The sequence below is a fragment of the Astatotilapia calliptera genome, chromosome 13 (genome assembly GCF_900246225.1).
Source record: "Astatotilapia calliptera chromosome 13, fAstCal1.2, whole genome shotgun sequence".
Lineage (NCBI taxonomy): Eukaryota > Metazoa > Chordata > Actinopteri > Cichliformes > Cichlidae > Astatotilapia > Astatotilapia calliptera.
In genome coordinates, this window is record NC_039314.1 from 6,760,279 (window position 1) to 6,775,444 (window position 15,166).

Here is a 15,166-nt window from a genome sequence, read left to right on the forward strand (position 1 = left end):
ATTGGAAATGGAGGATACACATACTTGTGTTTATTAAAATCAGGCTTGATTTGGTAGCTGGCCAAGTGGACATATACGTATACATATATACATATATACAATTCAATTACCTGGTAATTTTCTTGTCCTTGAGTAAACGATTAACATAAAAACATAAAATAAAAAGGCTCACACTTTGAGAATCTTTGGGAACCCAAGCATCAGTCAAAATTCATGTCAAAGTCATTTTATTTTCAGCCATACCAACGTGAATTTCTTTCATCAAAGCTACTAATAAACCGTGATCAACATTAAGCCACGATCTATAATTTCTGGTTAAGAGTGTTAGGCAGATGGCTTACAGTCTTGTTAGAGTAATAAATTACTACACAAACAGTGTGATCATAAAACTGACAGACTATAGTGTTTTGGGGGGTATTTTATCGCTGTTGGCATCTTTAAGGCTTTTAGGGCCATTTGTGTGTGTGTGTGTGCGTTAGTGTTATTACAGATTGTGGCTTTGGTAGTTATACAAGGACATTCTGACAATCTCTTAACTGCATCTCCTATTTAGCACCAAGTGCTGATTGTCTCACATCTCAAGTAAGATACAAATCTCACCCTCCATTTATTATTACACATTCATTAATGTACCAAAATACTTCATATAATGATATAAATACTAATATCATGATTTGAAATAACGAGAAAACCAATTCACATACAAACACTCAAACACATCAATCAAAACTCCTTTAACTGATATACTTAAAACGAAGTGCTGCTGATTTTCAGCATGATACAATTCAATGATGGCAAAGTGCAAAGACAGCAGAATCAGTAATGCACCAAAAAGCAGCTTCTAATAAACATATTCACTGTGTTCTGTGACAAAGCAGCTCCAACATGGCCATGTGGCGATAAAGGGGGAGAAATGCTTTCCTTGTTGACTCAGTTTAGCAGAGTTCTGCTTTAAAGCCCCGACGTTTGCACTTGTGTACAAACACGTGTACCAACTGGATTGTGAAAAGCTTCGTATGATATTCGATCAGACAAAAGGCAATTACACATGACATTTCTTAAGAAAATACTTATGCTTCTCTTCCATTTATTGAAAAAAGGCCTCTTATTTAACCCTTGCCTGGTATTTGTTGTCAACCAATAATCATGACGGCCGTCTTATTATAAAGACATCGGCACAACATAGAAGGCAACAACATTGGCTTGAAAAAACATGATTGCACTGAGCTACCATCAATTATGTGCTGAATGGCTGGACATACCAACACTGTTAATCAATGCATGCAACTTCCACAAATGCTGTAGGTAGAGGAGGAGGAGAGTTAGTCAGAGCAGACTTATCCACTATCAAATATACAGCAGGTAATCCCTCTTGACTCTTTTTATGAAGTGTGCAGTCATTGCGATGTCTCCTTTGTCATCTCAATGTTCTCCTTCATGCTGGGCTCTCCTTTCTGTCCCTCCATCACAGTCTCCTCCAGTTGCTCTAGTTCTTCCAGTATGGTCTGGACGCGACGGACTCCGTCTCGTCTCGCTTGCCGTACGTCTGAACGGCCTTCCGGGTCGACAGAGTCCAGCGCTAAGAGCTCTTTGGTGAGCAGCTCCTCCAGTAACAAGTATTTCTTATCATTCTTCTTCCCATCAAAGCACTTCACCTCCTGCTCCAGTTTAGCGACTCTTTCCACTATCTGCTGTACCTTAGCTAATCCTGGGTGGATGGGACCCTGAGCAGCTTGTCCAGCCTCTACTTTTCCAGGTGGGACCTCTGGAGGAAAAGATTTCGTGTCCTGGGGCTCTGGTTTTGGAGGTATTTGAACTGTGATGTCTGAACTGTGGTGTTGTGGTTGTTCAGGTTGCTGAGGCTGTGGAGACGTTTGAGGTGGTGCCTGCTGAAACTGCTGTGGCTGCTGGAACTGTTGAGGTTGCTGAGGTGGAGGCTGCTGGAAGTGTTGAGGCTGCTGAGGTGGAGGCTGCTGGAAGTGTTGAGGTTGCTGAGGCTTTTGGACGTCGGCTTCTGTGTGCATCGGCTGGGGGAGCTGCGTGTTCTCGGGTTTCTGCTGCATGCTTTGTTGTTCCTGCTCCATTTTCTGTGGCGGCTCTCTCGTGAGGATATGCTGCTGAACCTTAGAAGTCAAAAACAATTTATTGGAATCTGTCAAAATCTAGGCCACAGCATGCTAACAGGGAAATCAAAGCTTTATATATATCTGAAGAAAACAAAAAACAACAACACGCCAAGTGAATACACAGAAAAAGTAAAATTACCTGTGGCCTTTCTCCCATCACTTGTGATATAACAGGTGACTGGCTTCTGATGTGAGGAGGGAGATGAATGGAGGCAGTATCGCGGTGCTGAGGAAACAGAGTTGGCGAAGCCTGTTCCCGGGGGGGCTGCATTGCAGCAGAGTAGCCGGGCCATTCATCTGTCTGAAGACGATGGAAGGGCTGCTGATGTTCTGGGTAAGGGATGCGCTGAGAGTAAACTGAGGGATTTAATTGAACCTGTGTCTGTCCCCCTCCACCTTCATGAATCACTGGTATAGGGATATAACCAGACTGGAGACCGGTGCTGCTGGGACGTGAAGGTTGGTGATGCGTAACAGTATAAGCCTTAAAAATAAATGACCAAATTAAAACAGTCAAAATTCAGTAGTTGTTTGAAAATTGGAACATTTCTGCCTACTGTAAACATTATACTCCATCTGGTGGCACATTTAAACTCAATTCCCACCTCTGGTGTCTGTGAGACAGGCGAGCTGGTCTTTCCAGGCTCAGAGGAGGAGCTGTCTGACGGGCCATGTAAAGGCGATCTAGGCCTGCAGTGGAGAACCGGCGTTGGGGAAGGTGTCCGCCCGTCTGTCCGGATGTTCTGTGCAATGCTCGGCTGGATGTAGGAATAACACGGGTGCTGCTGCTGCTGCCTCAGTTCTGCGCCTTCATGAAAGACTGGGATGGGAACATAACCTGGGCGAAGAATGGGATGCTTCATCTCCCTCACAAAGGTCTTCTGTGTCTCCTGAGGACTTAGTTCTGGCTGTATGTTGGGTCCATTTGCTGACACTTCTCGAACCTGAAACATAGCAATATAGCAATCTATATAACCTTATACTCAGATGAATTACAGTTGCTATTGTAGTTTATTGCAAATTTTAGGCATCGGTTGATTACAAAATGTGCTTTAATATATTTTTACCCAACTTATTCTTGCTCATGGGTGTGTAACAGAAGCAACATTACTTTTATATATGTTAAATATTCAGCTATAAGCTCGTCCACTTAAAGAGTTACATTTAAGTCCACGTACAACAGGACATTTTACGATGTCCCACTAAATGTTTTTTTCAAACTATTAAGGAATTTTAAAAAGGAAAGTGTTTTCCGTCCTGAGGTAACTGCAGAGGTTACAGTTTAAAATGTCACAATTTCGCAGAGGGATGCCAAAAGTATCACCTCATTGAATCTTTGATATGTGAACCCACAGGCTCTGGTGTGTTTCCCGTCAGACAGCTTGCTGTTTCCGTGATAAATATTATTGTTGATTGTTTCACAATCAGAGTAACATAACCTGGATGAATGTCCTGACTTATCCAACAACAACAGTTAGCACATCCTTGGATCTAATAATATCAGCCAAACATTAGGATTTTTACAGAGAGAGGAAATGTGGTTTGCTTTGATTGAAAAAAAAAGAGTAAATATACGAGTTCTTTCCACATAGCACAGTAAATTCTTTCTTGAGCAACATTTATTCATCAAATCATATACAATCCCAGGATACATTTGTATGCATACAAAAGTAAAATGTAATTAAAAGAAGGGGCTGGGTACTACAGTGTGACTAGTAAATCGATGCTTTAAATGTCCATTTTCTACTGCAGAAAGGCGCTTGTTTTCTATTAGTATTACTTTAGAATAGACACCTGCAGGTGACAGCTATGGATGGGTACAAGCAACAGGTCTGCCAGTTCAGCACTCAGTTAATGGCATAACTGAAAAGTGACAAAAGTTGTACCAGCTGCCCAAAACACACCCAAAGTAAACACCTACAAAGCAAACACTGCATTTATCTGTAAATCAGTGGCATTCTTCCAGTAGGACTAAAGTAATGAAATAGCCGTGAACGACCCTTTGCCCTCTGCCACTATGGGACACTCCACGCTGCCAGCACCATTGCACCAATTTTATCCCCCAACAGCTGTGTCTTTCTAGCAGATTCCTCTGGACGCTAACTTTGGACAACAGCGTCTCTCTCTCTGAGACGAAAGATTACCAGCTGGCAGGCTGTGAAGCTCACTTCAGCCCACGGGTTTTCTCTGCAGACCTGTGCGCTTTCACAACACGGTTTTTAATACAGCTGAATGCGATACGCGGGGGGCAGCCAGCGCCCGGCTACAGCCGTACACAACCGAAGCAAGTGGACCAGCCTCGATCCTTGTAAGGGAAAAAGTTTAATATGAGCAGGACGTCGCAGCAGTGTTTTCCACCGTGAAAGAAACACATTAAAATACCGGGGAGCTCATCATGGGTAGCCTTTTGCATGCTGCAGAGTGAGTCATCGAGTAATAATAGTGTTAGATCATGACTCGGGAACATATCAGAGTTGATCACCCGTTATAATGGGCTTATGAGCTGTCCGTGAGGGGGAGGCAACGGTGCCAAACAGGGCCTACGGTCAACAAGACTAATATATAACAGTGATGTAGCGCAAAGGCTTCTGCCGCTTTAACAACGCAACAAACCAAAACATCCACCACAACCGACGCACGTCGACAGAAAAAAAATAGCGGCGAAACTGCCGTTAGCCGTTACCGTTAACTAACCAACTTTATCCCGCCGCTCTTTTACCTTTTTCGTGTCGTGTCTCGGGTCATTCCAGGTTGTGGTGCGGTTGTTGTGGTCCACGAAGAAGGGCCATCCAGTCTGAGGGTCAATTTTTACTTCCCAACCGAGGGGGAGAGGGTCGTTGTCATTACTCGCCATGGTCAGCATCGGTGACTGTGTCTTCATGCCGTTCATATTGCTGGCTGTCGAGTACTGAGACATTTTATACGGGCGACGGACGCTTTAAAGATTCCTTCAAGTGACGTGGAAAAGTGGGCTGGAAGTTTCTCGAAATAGCAGGGTTAATGTTGGGGGCGGACAGCGCTGGATACAGTGGCATGGGTTCCCAGATTTTTTATGTCGCAGGCAGACCCCCCTCACATAGGCACAGAGTAAACCCTCGGTATTTATTTATTTTTGCCCACCCCACCAGGCAACCTTTTTTTTCATCTTTGCTGTAGCTAAATCACAGTGTCCTGTCTGGGCAGAGAAGAAATCACCCTTATGTGTACAGTGGGCACTGTGGACCTTCCTCAGTTTCCCTTGCCCCTGGACCATTTTCCAAGACAAGGGAATCCCAAAGTGTTTGCTTAAAAAGATGTTCTCCAAATAGATGTACTCAGACTCCCACGTGATAAATGCTGTCCAAGGGAACTCAGTCTGGGTTTGCATTGATTTGGTGCACAATTATGTAACTGGTGGTGTGATAAGTGTGGGCACAGTGACACGTCTAATGACTGATCTTTCTTAATCAAAGGACTACTCCAATTGTGCCCTGTACTACAAGGAAAACACCAGTGCAGCAAACCTTTGATTTCGTGGGATTAACAGTGTCACAAAGGTTCGACACATGGATTTTTAAAGGTGTTTGATATTTTGGACATTGCAGGCAACGCCATCTAATATTTGCATTTTGACACTCCAGAAAATACACACGTGATTGACAGTAATAAAATATGTGTATTAAGTAGCTTATGGGAGCAATTCGTTTTAATTGGATATCTGCCTGCAAGGAGGGGAAGCCAAATTTAATTGTTGCAAGCCTGTCAATTATATCACCGTTAATTACCCATCGCCACGCTTTTCTTAATCCACCTCAGACGGTTTTTTATGGCTGTAAAAATATCACGGTTGCGCAACACAAATTAGAGCCAGTAACATTAAAGAGTGAGAGTAACTAAAGTCTTTTTAAATGGAAAATTACTAGTAGACTTAAGAATGACAGGGGATAATTTTTATCGCATTTGTCCTTTAATAAAAGTCCTTCAAAATAAAAGCGCCCACCATGCGCCAAGTTTAAACCACAAGGAAAAAATAAAAATGAGGGGGGAAAGAAAAAAAAAAAACACAATGTCTTTGGCTAGTATAAAAAAGTACAATTCTTTGGTACTGTACACCCAGGGTTATCACAACAGTTCAGGCAATGAACTCAACAATCTTGTTATTCAACTTTTTTTTTAACATATATGTTGACATATAATTTCCTTCCATCCCCCACTCCACAACCACTGCCTTGTTGTGACTAAATATTTAAAAGAGTTTGTTAAAAAAGCGTGAATGTACAAGTCAAACGGGAAATTTCTTCACAGTGACATCTGAGCTCAGATTCGAGAAACCTCCTGGTGGTTCGCGCCACTGCCTTGAGCCGTCAAATCTCGGCATTAAAAACAAGCGTACCTTTGCTTTGCACTTCAAAATAAGAGTTTCGTATGCAGCTTCCTTTGCCAAAATGAATAAAATAAGTACACATTAGGTTTGCTCTTTTGGCTTTTTACAGTTAATTAAAAAAACTGTATCATTCAGAAGTAACGGTCTTTAAGAAATTTTCATTTTTTTACAATTAAGAACATAAAAAACCCTTTTATTACTTCAACCTTATGTGACGGGTCTCTTCCTGCACACGCACGTACGTACTCTGGACTCTCACAGTGTGACGTATGCCCTGGCGCCCGGTTAGCTAGCTTCTAAGCTAGTTAGCTAGTTGCGGTTTCTAATTGCCAGTTAATACCAGCTAGAACTAGCTAGTAAGTGGCGTTTTCTTCCCTGGTTACTCTCAGCATCGACTATGGACGACGAAACCCACCCCAGAACCCTGTAAGTAGTTTTTCGTGTCCAGCAGTAACGTTGCGTGTCATTAGTTTCGCTATCGTCGGTATTCGGTGGCTAAATTAGCTACCCGTTGTTTTCACAAACAACTGGACGACATAAACATTTAGCGTTTATGATCCACTACTGTCAGGTTAATTGACATAAGAGTTAATTAATAAGTATATGTGAGTTATATATACGTGTTAACAACTGTCTGTTAGATGTTACTAACATCGTTAAAAACAGACTACTGTAAGGAACTTCACTTCAAAAACTCATAATCCCCAATGATACTGTAATACCAGAAACGAAGTAGCCGTAGTTCACTTTTTCGAAGTAAATATAGCTGTAGCTTGTTTCCAGGAGTAAGTGGACTTCTTTTTATTTTTCCTCCTCTAGGTATGTGGGAAACCTCTCCAGGGATGTAACAGAAATTCTGATCCTGCAACTCTTCACCCAGATAGGACCATGCAAAAGCTGTAAAATGATCACAGAGGTAAGCAGCGAAGGTTGCTGGGTTATCTTGTTTTCTACGTTGTTGTCGTGTCCTAATGTTAACTCAAAAGTTAACGGCAAAGATAGCCTTCACTGTTGAGAAACCTGAAGACAATAAAAACATTTTCACTGAGTTGTAGTTTTAGTTGAGCCACACTGTTAATCTGTTGTGTCTGATATTATCCTTACAGCACACGAGCAATGATCCCTATTGCTTTGTGGAGTTCTTTGAACACAGAGATGCTGCTGCAGCCCTTGCAGCCATGAATGGGAGGAAGATATTAGGAAAGGTGGGACATAGCTGCTCTAAAAGATTATATGCAAAGTTATTAAGTTTATTTGTTGTGTTAATGCTTCTCATCCTTGAATATCATACAACATTGTTTTCCTGATTCTTCTTCACAGTTTTAAGTGCTCTCTGTGAATTCTGTTTTCAGGAGGTTAAAGTAAACTGGGCCACTACTCCAAGTAGCCAGAAGAAAGACACATCCAGTGAGTGATCACCTATTGATTCCCCTACACCACCACGCACACAAACGCACGTACACTCTGCTAGAATCAGAGTCTACTGGGGATTGGCAAATAGTTTGTTTACTATGTCCGTGTTTTCTTTTGTACTAGATCACTTCCATGTTTTTGTGGGTGATTTGAATCCAGAGATTACTACTGAGGATGTCAGGATTGCGTTTGCACCATTTGGGAAAATATCGTAAGTTTTTACGTGTGTGTGTGAGTGGGAGAGTGTTTGTGTGTGTATTTTTTTCTACTTGTCTTATGTGTAATAGAATATGTTTCAGTGCAACCACTGATATTTTTTTTTCTTCCTCCCAGTCGGTTGAGAAACAGGTTTTATAGGTTGTAAAGGTGAAACAGAAAGTTGCATTACACATTGAGGCCTGCATTTCTGACACAATCTTTTTGGATGAAAGACAATTATGTTTTTTTGTCAAGGACTGCAAATTGGCGCTTTGTGCACACCTTTTGGAGAGAAAAACGAACCAGACAACATAATGAATGTGTAACAGGAAAGGATTAACACTAGAATAGAATAGAATAGCATAGAATAGCCCTTTATTGTCACAAAGAGTATTGCTTACATTGAGTAGAAAAGGCCCCACATCGATGCATGTAAACATACTTAAACATGGAGTAACTTATACCTTTAAAATCATGTCGTTGTTGTTTTTAGATATAGAGTGGCGACACATTTGCATTGACAGTGTGGTCGGTCTATTATGTCTTTATTTTTATGACTGAACTGTCAGTTTTATATGCATATGTAGGGTGTGGTAAGTAAACTGTACAGTATGTTAGCAAAATGTAAGCTGTGTATATGTACCTGAACAGCTTTTAGTTTTGAGTCTCAGTGAAGTAATAGCACTTTGGTTATTTTACAGAAATGCTCATAGGATTGGACAGGAGCTTGAAGGCTAACAGCAAGGAACTGTTCACTCTGGAGACTCAGATGTAGTTTTTTTCTCTATTTATTCCATTCTTTCCATATGTCTTTATTTGTAGATGCCATGTATTAACATGACCTAGCTTAGATTAACAAATTCCAGTACAAAATGTCTTCCTCTAAATCTGTGTTTTGTCTTATTTTTGATTTGCATAGTGTTGTTTGTAGTGCCATGATCCTCTTCCAAAAATTCTGAAAATGTCAATTTCTCAAAATTTGCAGCTCCCCAAACTCCATACTCCATATTGGTGGTAAAGAATTGACCAGGAAAAATAAAGAAATCTGTTAACAGGCCATGTATGCCGTTTAATTCCTTTTTTCTCTTTTTGATATTTTCTATTTATCTCTGTCTGTAGTAAGAGTACAAACAGCAGCTTATGAGAATGCATGGTAATCCATAGCCATTTGCTTTGTGATTTTTAAATCTGTAGCCTACTGTTGTGAGGACTGAGCAAACAGTGGTGCTCTAGTGGTAAAGATCCATTAATACATCAGAAATGATTTAATGACAGTACTGTAGGCTGCATGTATTTGTACTTGTTTTGCAAGTGTTGCTTTGAAGTTATATTACGAGTCAGTACAAGGTCATGATAGCTAATTTAGCTTAATGTAGGGCAGAGTAGAGGATTCACAGTTCATTGTGTTTTGCGTGGTTCCTTTTTTTGTTTTAGTGTAGAAGATTTAAACTTCAAAGTGCGCTGAAGTTGTTCTCATTTCTCCTTCCAGGGATGCCCGAGTTGTGAAGGACATGACGACAGGCAAATCAAAGGGGTATGGATTTGTGTCCTTCTACAACAAACTGGTAAGGCTCCAGTGCGAGAACACAGACTGAAGGTTATTTCTATTTTCTGTTTCTTATCCTACTTGAATACATTCAAAACTCAATTATTAATAGTTAGTCTTATCACAACTACAAGCATCTAGCATTACTAGTTTCCTATTTTAATCACCAGTTTCAGTTACTATTTTAAAATTAAAAAGAGTCATGCATGGCCACAAATGAGTTTTATAAATCTATCAAATCCATGAGTAATCGTTTGGCTTGGGTTTGCAGGATGCAGAGAATGCCATTATTAACATGTCGGGACAGTGGCTCGGAGGGCGCCAAATCAGGACTAACTGGGCTACGCGTAAACCTCCAGCTCCTAAGAGCACTCAGGACAGTGAGTATTGTCACATATCCAGTTTCGGCAGGTGCTATGATTACAAACTAACTGGCCACTTCAATAGGTATACCTTGCTAGTATTGGACCCCCTTTTCCCCTCTGCCCGAGCATCAACTAAGTGCCTGAAGGATTTTAGTCCATATTGATGTGATAGCATCACATGTTTGCTGCAGATTTGTTAGCTTGAATCCATGATGTGAATCTCCCGTTCTACCACATAAGATATGATAAGCTTTGTTGTTCTAATGCAGGAGGGTTCCATACAGAAGAGGATTATGGCCACTGGGGAAAAAAAAGAAAGAAGTGAGCACGTCTTTTTTCTGCCTTCTTTTCCAGAATTCTGAGAAAAAAGTCAGAATTCGGGGAAAAAAAGAAGACGTGCCCACTTCTTTTTGGCCCCAATCCTCTTCCGTAGATTCATGCATTCATGTTTTTCACACCAAATTCTGACCGTACCGTCTGAATGCTGCTGCAGATATTGAGATTAATCAGATCGGGAAACGGTCCAATCTTCTGTTTTCTGGTTTTTGGTGTATTGTAGCTGTGTGAATTGTAGCTGACAGGAATGTCATCCGATGCTGATGTAGCCCATCTAGTTGAAGGTGGTGCATTCACAGACGCTCTTCTGCCAACCTTGATTACAATGAGTAGTTAAATGAGTTACTGTTGCACTTTTGCTCAGACAAATGACACTCATTGGATATTTTAGGGTTTTTTTAGACTTATCTCTGTAAACACTCGAGATGGCTTTGGGAAAATTCCAGTAGATGGAAACTCAGACCAGCTTGTCTGGGACAAACAAACATGCCATGTTCAAAGTCACATAAATATATTTTATTCCCCATTCTGATGCTTGGTTTACTCAAATGCATTGAGTAGCTACCATGTGATTGACTGATTAGATATTTGCATTATCAAGCAGTTGAACAGGTGTACCTAATAAAGCAGCCAAAGAGTCTGTTATCAACGCATTTTGATATTGTATTTAAATATAGAAGAAACTCTCTTAAGAATAAATTCTCTTAATTTCCTTCACTTTTATCTTCACTTTCACCTTTTCATGAGTCACATTTGGGTGTAGTTTGATTTTTAAAAAAAATAGCAGCGCTTTTATGGGCATAAATTGCAGATTTGATTTGGATTTTATTATCAGCATGAACTAAATGTGTAAATTATAATCATCTATTTAAAAATAATCTGTTTTTATTTCAGATGGTTCAAAGCAGCTGAGGTTTGATGACGTAGTGAATCAATCCAGTCCACAGAACTGCACTGTGTACTGTGGAGGGATCCAATCAGGGCTATCAGGCAAGTGTCACATTCTATAGATGCCATTGTTGCACCCTCTAGTCACTTTGTAATAATAACTTTTTAAGTTGCCTCCAATGAACTAACCTTGTAAACCCTTTTTTTGAACTCTTGTTTATCTTATCCAGAACATCTAATGCGACAGACCTTCTCACCATTCGGTCAGATAATGGAAGTCCGGGTTTTCCCAGAGAAAGGATATTCTTTCATCAGGTAATACTTGATTCTGTTGCAGCATTTGGCCTCTAGGTGTCAATACAAGCACACTGCATGAGTCAGAGACCATTTATACCTTATTCAATGTCAGCGATAGTTGCTGTTATGTTTATTCAGCTTTCCTGCTTGTAGAACTCTGGATAAGAGAGAAAAATATCTCCACGTTGTTGTCCCTATGCAGTTTTCCAAAGCATTTCTAAAGTTTTTTAGTTTCGATGTGCATGTGATGTTATTAAAGGAAGTTATTTAACATGCTGGTAAACATGTCCCTGTCTTAATGTTAAGTATAGGGCTTAAATTATTTATTTTCATTTTAAACTCCATCCAAGCTTAGCAGGAAACTTGGTTCTTTTTGTAATATGATATCAAATATGGTCTCAGCAGTATGAAAGTGAACTCCCCCTGTGATTTGTCTGGTAGAAAATCTGACTTTCAATCTACTCTTTTGCTTTGAAGGTTTTCCTCCCATGACAGTGCTGCCCATGCCATTGTTTCAGTAAATGGCACAGTCATTGAAGGACACGTAGTGAAGTGCTTCTGGGGCAAAGAATCACCCGACATGGCAAAAAGTCCACAGCAGGTAGAGAGAACGTGTGACATAAGTGGTGTTAAAATGTGCGTTTTATATGTCACAATTGGTAGGAATGACTACACACTAGTCACACTAGAATCAGAATGTAGTTTATTGATGTCTTAACTTCCAAACCACAAAAACACCCTGAAACTCGTGACTTTGTCCACTCTTAAAATAATCTTGCTTTTAAGCCAGAATATAGAAAAAATGACACAAAAAAAGGAAGAGGAAATTTACTCATCAAAAAGGTTTCTAGTGTCGTATTTTTGTTGTGTTATTTTTGCTGTTGAATAAACGGGTAAGAGATTGTATATTTACTCACATTTCTGTCATCTGATGTCCTTCAGGTTGATTACAGTCAGTGGGGACAGTGGAACCAGGTCTACGGGAATCCGCAGCAGCAGCAGCAGCAGCAGCAGTATGGGCAGTATGTGACCAATGGGTGGCAAATGCCCTCTTACAACATGTATGGCCAGACATGGAACCAGCAAAGTTTTGGAGTAGAGTGAGTTTGACTTTTGATATTTTGTATAACTACACTGTTTCACTTAAACACCACTTATTATATTTTAATAAAGAGAAGAACTGTCTCTTTGATTTGTTTTACAGCACACTTGATATTTTTGTCCATATTTGCACTAACTCGGTAACTGATATCATTTCAGGCAGTCCCAGTCAACAGCCTGGATGGGAGGCTTTGGATCTCCATCAGCCCAGGCCGCAGCCCCGCCTGGTACAGTCATGTCCAGCCTGGCCAACTTCGGCATGGCTGGCTACCAAACGCAGTAAGAAGGCCCTAACCTCAATGTAATACCAAGGCGACACAGCATTCTTACATTTGGACAGCTGCTGTGGTAAAAGAAGGGCGGGGCCATATTCACAAAGCCTTTCTAGCTAATAGTTGCTCCTACACAATTACAGTATACAACAGAAGGGAGCACACCCCTGTGCAATATTACATAAAGGTCAGGTGATCAGAGCTGTACTGTCCAACAGTAATTGTGTTACTTCTGAGTACAGCAGTATGGTATTTGCTCTCATGCAAAGTTAAAAATGAATGGTAGATATTTCCTTTATAATAAATGTGTTTATATAATATTTGCTTTTCTTCATCAGAGGAAATACCCTATACGCAATAATGCTGTTAGTGATACAGTTTTGAATCTTTTGAAATCTAGGTAATATTGTACAGGTGTGTATTCGCTTTTGGTGTAGAGTGTATGATTTTAATCACAGTCAATTAAACTCAAAACACTTAAAAAAAAAAAAAAGTTTGTTCCATTATTATTCCTAATTCTGTTTTAAAAGAGGGGGGAAAAGTGCTCTTGGGCTTCTCAAGTAAAGCCAAACCAACTGTTTTTGTCTGAGTACGTGTTTAAGGACACACCGTCCTTATGAGTGCTAGACCATGTGAAACATCGAGGATTCATGCCTACAGGGTAGAGATCTTGGCACAGAGACAGAACTTACAATGCCTTTCCTTTCATCACACATTTAACAGGTTGACCAGTGGGCCAACCCATTAACCTCCTAGGACCTGGCGTCCACATATGTGGACATCACATTTTGGGTTATTTAGACCAAAATACTGAATTTTGCTCTACAAGGGCCTGATATCCACTTACAAGGACATTATACTGCTACTGTTCTATCAAAATTTTAAACGAATATCCTCATATTTGGCTCTTATTTTTCTTAAAAACAAAAATAAGGTTAAAAAAAATCTGGTAATTCTTTGTTTTTACATTCATCGGGCCCCAATATGTCCAAATATCAAAGAGAAATCAAAATGCATGCCGTGGAAGAGTTCGGGTCTTAGGAGGTTAAAACATCAATTTAGTACAAATTCTTTCATATTTTACAAAACAAAAGGGCCTTAGAGAAAATGTACGTGTAACATAGCGCACACTTTTTAAATGCCACTATTATAATTTTTTTTTTAATCCATCAGCTCATGAGGATTAAAAACCGTGAAAACCTCAAACATACCAACATTAATATTTAAAAACCAAACTATGGCAATATTTTTTTTTTAGGTTGAAAGTTTATTTTCTGGTCATGCTTGTCATTTTAGGGCGTAAAACAAGCCTTCATGCGAGTTCATGATAGATTGAGCAGGTAAATCCTCCATGGATTTGTGCTACACTCCACTGAGCCGCAAGAATGACCCACTCAACATTGGTCTGGATCTTCAGGGAATAAAATATCCAGACTTTTAGTCCTGTTTTAATATTTTAAGTCAAAAATGCTTTGTGAATAGAGGCCCTGGAATGGTAGTTTACCTTTCCATTATATGTGAAGAAACTCTCTGTACAACAACTGTGGCTTTAAAGGAGATTCGGGTGGGAAATGGGATTGTGTACCAAGAAGATTTCACCTACACAGGTCTAAAAGCAAAAAATTATTAGAATTTTCATGTTTTTTGTTGTTGTCGTTTTTGTTTTTTAAATCCGATTCCCAGACTTCAGTGAATTTTAGTTTACTCCGTACTGCAGCCAAGATGGACTAATTCATAATGTCTCAAAGGAACGGCTGCAGCACCCAGTCTCTGTATATAGAAAGTATTGTAAAAACTGCTTAACCCCCCCAAACTTTGTAAAGGTAACAAACCCTGCTGTGCTGATTCTGGGGCTGGTTTCCTAGAGGAATGCTGACTCTTAAACGTTTTTGTCCGATTCTTCCTCTGTGTTAATGCCATCATTTAAAACCACTTCTTTCCAGTGGCTTTGAATTTTCTGCATAGAGTTGTAGAGTGAATTTTGTACTATAACCAGCCCTAGTTTTATTGCATAATTCAAATATTATGGTTTAATTACCCACTAGCATAAAGAAAAGCTCAAATGTTTTAGGGTCACAAAGAATTATTTTACTTTTATTCTGAAAGCGGAGGGTCTCCTAAGTGCACGTATTACTGTTTTGTTAATGTGGCAGAAACTTCCCCTTACGCATTCTGAGTTTTCGGTTTAAAGAATATTGACACGTCTCGGGTAAATCATAAAACCCGCTGAAAAATTACGACAGAAGGATTTTTCTCAAACA

The 15,166-nt window shown here is 40.0% G+C and overlaps 2 protein-coding genes across 5 annotated transcripts; one reads left to right on the forward strand and one right to left on the reverse strand.

Moving 5' to 3' along the window:
* Nucleotides 1-15: 15 nt before the first annotated feature.
* On the reverse strand, nucleotides 16-6,548 carry bag3 (BCL2 associated athanogene 3). The gene is made up of 4 exons (XM_026190625.1): nucleotides 4,846-6,548; nucleotides 2,732-3,070; nucleotides 2,266-2,610; nucleotides 16-2,123 (listed from the first exon to the last, which is right to left on the reverse strand). Exons 1-4 carry the CDS (start codon nucleotides 5,041-5,043, stop codon nucleotides 1,398-1,400), a joined length of 1,608 nt encoding a protein of 535 aa, XP_026046410.1. The 5' UTR covers nucleotides 5,044-6,548; the 3' UTR covers nucleotides 16-1,397.
* Nucleotides 4,184-13,697, forward strand: tial1 (TIA1 cytotoxic granule-associated RNA binding protein-like 1). 4 transcript variants are annotated; one of them, XM_026190629.1, is made up of 12 exons: nucleotides 4,184-4,434; nucleotides 7,309-7,405; nucleotides 7,596-7,694; nucleotides 7,842-7,896; nucleotides 8,026-8,113; nucleotides 9,590-9,665; nucleotides 9,918-10,026; nucleotides 11,242-11,337; nucleotides 11,466-11,550; nucleotides 12,010-12,133; nucleotides 12,475-12,632; nucleotides 12,793-13,697. In XM_026190629.1, exons 2-12 carry the CDS (start codon nucleotides 7,394-7,396, stop codon nucleotides 12,914-12,916), a joined length of 1,026 nt encoding a protein of 341 aa, XP_026046414.1. In that variant the 5' UTR covers nucleotides 4,184-4,434; nucleotides 7,309-7,393; the 3' UTR covers nucleotides 12,917-13,697. The 4 variants fall into 4 exon arrangements, with proteins under 4 accessions (XP_026046414.1, XP_026046411.1, XP_026046412.1 ...); XM_026190626.1 differs by lacking the exon at nucleotides 4,184-4,434 and adding an exon at nucleotides 6,702-6,915; XM_026190627.1 differs by lacking the exons at nucleotides 4,184-4,434; nucleotides 7,309-7,405; nucleotides 7,596-7,694 and adding an exon at nucleotides 8,802-8,871.
* Nucleotides 13,698-15,166: the final 1,469 nt, after the last annotated feature.